Source organism: Oratosquilla oratoria, unplaced genomic scaffold (genome assembly GCF_046742065.1).
Source record: "Oratosquilla oratoria isolate Oo_2021 unplaced genomic scaffold, ASM4674206v1 SCAFFOLD56, whole genome shotgun sequence".
Classification (NCBI taxonomy): domain Eukaryota; kingdom Metazoa; phylum Arthropoda; class Malacostraca; order Stomatopoda; family Squillidae; genus Oratosquilla; species Oratosquilla oratoria.
In genome coordinates this window covers 40,001-44,886 of record NW_027467720.1, presented here as the reverse complement: position 1 = coordinate 44,886, position 4,886 = coordinate 40,001, and the positions used below count along the sequence as shown (strand labels likewise).

General features: G+C 35.6%; 1 protein-coding gene across 1 annotated transcript; it reads left to right on the top strand.

The window, feature by feature from the left end:
- The first annotated feature begins 308 nt into the window (after positions 1-308).
- On the top strand, positions 309-901 carry LOC143023722 (uncharacterized). The gene is made up of 2 exons (XM_076182321.1): positions 309-753; positions 879-901. The coding sequence occupies exons 1-2, from the start codon at positions 309-311 to the stop codon at positions 899-901; spliced, it is 468 nt and encodes a 155-aa protein (XP_076038436.1).
- Positions 902-4,886: the final 3,985 nt, after the last annotated feature.

Sequence of the window (4,886 nt, the reverse complement as noted above, 5' to 3'; positions counted from 1 at the left end):
TTTTGTGTTTGGCAGTCAATACTATGGGAGAGCTCTTTTTGGTGGACGAAAAGTCCACTTCACATTTGACCCATTTGATGATTTTGTAAGGATAATATTGGAGAAACACACAGACATCGTGATGATTGAAGTGAAAGAATCATTCAAAATCACCAAAGAAATGAAAGGTATTTTTCTTTTGGAAAGTAAAATTGTTAGATCATATTCATGCCAAGTTGAGAAGTGTTTGTCATAATTTGGAACTAAAACTAAATAAGAAGTTAAAACATTTAATTAGTAATAGTGGTTGGAACAAAGATACCAATTCCATGTTTGTGCTCAACCTTTCGGACAAACCTTTGAGTAATGACGTTAAATGTGCGCTTGGATATGGATTGAAATTTGCTTTTAACAACCAAAATGTGAACTATGTAGGAATTGCCAAGAGTTTTTGTAATTTGGAAAAATTTAGTGATTTGTCAGTACAAGACATAAATTTATGTAAAGTTTTTTTGTACAATGCTCTTTCTACGCCTTGTCCATCAAGTGTGCCTAAACGTTTCCTGACTGCATATAAGAACCTTAAAAATGACAAAGAACTACACATCACGAAGGCGGATAAGAGCAATTGTGTTGTTATTATGAACAAGAAAGATTACTTAGAGAAAATGGATTCATTGTTAAGTGATGAAGAAACTTGTGTTAAGATCAACAAAAACCCATTAGATAGTGTAAATAGTGATTTTAACAAAAACCTTAAGAACATTTTAAAAGGTAACAATGAACTGATAAAAAAAAATTCTAGTGTCTCCGTCACTTCCATACATGTATGGATTAATAAACACCCATAAAATGAACAATCCAGTGTGGCCCATTACTTGTTCAATTGGATATTGTAGCTATAAGTTATCAAAATGGCTAGTGTCTCCTCTATATATATATATATATATATATATATATATGTATATATATATATATATATATATATATGTATATGTATGCATATGTATATGTATGCATATGTATATGTATGTATTTGTGTATATATATATGTATATATGTATATGTAAATATATATATATGTATATATGTATATGTGTATATATGGGCAGGAGATTTTCTCTCAAGCATGTTTGGTTAAATTGAATGGCAAGATTATTATTGCAGAGTTTTTTATCTGCCTTTTCTTTTTCTCTGAGAACCTTTTTCCCTTCCACGGGAAGTTGTCTTATAATGTCACCATATGACATTGTTTTGTAAGTTACTTTGGGCATGGCTTTACCAAAGTGAAAAAACTGGCCAGAACGCGTTTTCACACTACTTAGTGCTTCATCAGTGGCTAGACTGTGAATATCTGATTGATTTTTGTGTTTATATATTATTGATGTAGGTCTGATATTTCAATTTGAGGCTTCTGATTGGCTAGTGGGCTGGACTGGGACTCCCGAACTATTCTACTTCCTCATTGGTCGGCTGTTGTGTGACGTCATCAGTATTGTACCTTCTGTCAGGGAGCTTAGATCTCCTTACGCTAGGGAGGGCCTCTAAATCCCTAGTTTGTATATTAAGATTGGGAGATGTTTCTTTAATAAAGAGAGCCTCGAGGATAGGAAGTCTTCTATGGTCTTGATTTGTTGCTAGCACTTCTGTGTTTTCTACTAGAGTTTCTTTTTTTAAATTTCTTTTGTGAGCAGAATGATGGTGGTTTCTGGGAGCTCCTGAAGAGAGGTGGTATGATAACCGGCGTGAGAGCTTCATTGTTGTCATGCCAATATAGTTTACAGGTGTACCTATATATGACGTGAGTTCTCTGAAGGTCACTTTTACTTTGTCTTATATTATTTTTTAGTAGCAGTTGGGATGTCTTTTTATTTTGATAATATATAATCAGTTGTACTTTAGAGTTTTCTTCTTTAGGTTTAATATTTCTTTTAATAATTTGTTGCATCACCCTTTCATCTTCTTTATAGGCTGTGGAGAAGAAGGACTTATAGTAGATTTTAATCAGGTTTTTGGCGTTAATGTCCTGTGGGATTTTGTCTGGGTGGCTTTTGTCCTGGTGGTTTTTGTCCAGGTACCATTTGTCTAGAGTTCTTTTTGTGATTCGCTCTATATCCTTATTGGCGAATCCATTATTTATAAGGATCTGAGAAGCTCTTTCTAACTCATTATGTACTGTTTCCCAATTATTACAGTGACTAAGAGATCTTCTAATATAGGCACTGATGGTAGAATCTTTGTATCTTTGGGGACATTCGCTAGTCCCATTTAGGCAATGTCCTGAATTAGATGTTTTTATGTATACTGATGTGTCGTAAGTGCCTTCATCTCTCTGTTTTACTAATGTATCTAAAAAGGGAAGGGACCCATCTATGCTGTGCTCAATTGTAAAATTGATACCAGATGTCTCTATTAATCTTTCTTTTAGATCGTCTATTTGTTGGCAATTTTCAGCTTTGACGAAAATATCGTCTATATATCTGCAGTAAATGTGAGGTTTTTGCAGATTTGCGAAAATTTCATTTTCGATGCTACCCATAAAAAAGTTAGCAAAAAGTACTCCGAGTGGTGATCCCATTGCAACACCATCGGTTTGGCAATATTTATTTCCTCTAGGGCACATAAAGGGGGCTTCTTTGGTGCAACATTCCTAAAGGTCTTTCATTACTTTCTCTGGAATATCACAGTTAGGAGTGGTATCATTGTGATAAACTCTGTTTATTATATATTGAATAGTGCGGTCAACTTGGATGTTAGTGTAGAGGGACTCCGCATCTAATGAAGCCATTTTGATAACTTATAGCTACAAGATCCAATTGAACAAGTAATGGGCCTAACTGGATTGTTAATTTTATGGGTTTTTATTAATCCATACATGTATTGAAGTGACGGGGACACTGTAGACAATTTTTTATATCAGTTCATTGTTACCTTTTAAAATGTTCTTAAGGTTTTTGTTAAAATCACTATTTACACTATCTAAGGGGTTTTTGTTAATCTTAACACAAGTTTCTTCATCACTTAACAATGAATCCATTTTCTCTAAGTAATCTTTCTTGTTCATAATAACAACACAATTGCTCTTATCCGCCTTCGTGATGTGTAGTTCTTTGTCATTTTTAAGGTTCTTATATGCAGTCAGGAAACGTTTAGGCACACTTGATGGACAAGGCGTAGAAAGAGCATTGTACAAAAAAACTTTACATAAATTTATGTCTTGTACTGACAAATCACTAAATTTTGCCAAATTACAAAAACTCTTGGCAATTCCTACATAGTTCACATTTTGGTTGTTAAAAGCAAATTTCAATCCATATCCAAGCGCACATTTAACGTCATTACTCAAAGGTTTGTCCGAAAGGTTGAGCACAAACATGGAATTGGCATCTTTGTTCCAATCACTATTACTAATTAAATGTTTAAACTTCTCATTTAATTTTAGTTCCAAATTATGACAAACACTTCTCAACTTGGCATAAATATGATCTAACAATTTTACTTTCCAAAGGTCTGGGATAGCACTTTGAAAAATACCTTTCTTTTCATTGGTGATTTTGAATGATTCTTTCACTTCAATTCTCACGATGTCTATGTGTTTCTCCAATATTATCTTTTCGAAATCTTCAAATGAGTCAAATGTCAAGTGGACTTTTCGTCCACCAAAAAGAGCTCTTCCATAGTATTGACTGGCAAAACACAAAAGTCATTACATCATCTCATAATATTGTAGTAGGAAACATAATTGAATCTTGTTACATTGAAAATAGTTTTGAAAATAATATGAACTTCAGCTTAGGTTTGTAGAAGTTAGATAATTCTATTATCAAAAAGATTGCAAACAATTCTTCTGGAATCGGGTAACATTGGACCTTTCCCAGTTTGTGTTTTGCCAGTCAATACTATGTAAGTAATGCATTTGTTTGGTGATATTGTGTTCTCCCTTCTTCCCACAGAAAGGAAAATAGCGAGAAGGATAGAAAGTTTAAGGAGGAAGATTTCCAGTGCTGAGTATGCTGTATTATTTAATAAAAAAAAATATATATATATATGTGTGTGTGTGTGTGTGTGTGTGTGTGTGTGTGTGTGTGTGTGTGTGTGTGTGTGTACGTGTGTATGTGTGTGTAAAATCAGTATAAGAGAAATGACATTTGAAGATGTAATAGGTCTGAGGGTATGATTACACAAAAGGACCTACTGTCTGCAAGTTTTTGTTTTCTGTTGTAATTAAGCATACTTTGTTTCAGTCCATTGGGTGATTTAGATTGTCGTTACCTAAGCATACCTTCAGTTGAAATAACTTTTCTTTTCTAATCATCATATATTCTTTCCATTATCCTTTTGGGAATACGAAAAGGCACCCAGATTTTTAAATTCAGTTATGAACCACCGAGTTTTATGCTCCCCCTCTTCAAGAAATTTCGGCATTTGTGCACCACTCGCCCGACCGCGACTGACCATCAGCATTGTCAGCAAAATGAGATGCGACAAGCGGAGTCACACCTGCTGAGCCTCAATTCCATGGAAAGCTTGAATTGTCCCGAGAATTATGTTGAACGACGGTGGATTCTGCTGGAGAAGAGCTTGTGAGAGACCTTATACCCCGGCGTGGCGGAGACTACCTCCAAAGATCGCCCGTCCGGAGGAGCTCAAGCGGCCAACCCAAGCTACAAGAAGCCCAAGCCCATCAATGGAGTCAAGAGAGGTCGCGAGAACCTCAGGGACCCTTCAAGAGGTGCTCCCAGAAGCTCCAGCCCCAAGCAAGGACGTCCTCATGGAAACCCTCGAGGTCAGTGTCAGCAGCGCCCATTGCAAATTTTGCATTCGAAAACGAGAATCCTCAGAAGAAGGAAGATTCTGTTGCTGGGTGCATGACGATGACGAAGAAGAAGAAGATGACGACGACGTCT

What these genes read in the sequence shown, in the direction of transcription:
- LOC143023722 (XM_076182321.1), top strand. Translation starts at nt 309, where the DNA reads ATGTTTGTGCTCAACCTTTCGGACAAACCTTTGAGTAATGACGTTAAA. An exon ending in CCTTAAGAACATTTTAAAAG is followed by an intron (nt 754 to 878) that starts GTAACAATGAAC and finishes TGGATATTGTAG; the next exon opens with CTATAAGTTATCAAAATGGC.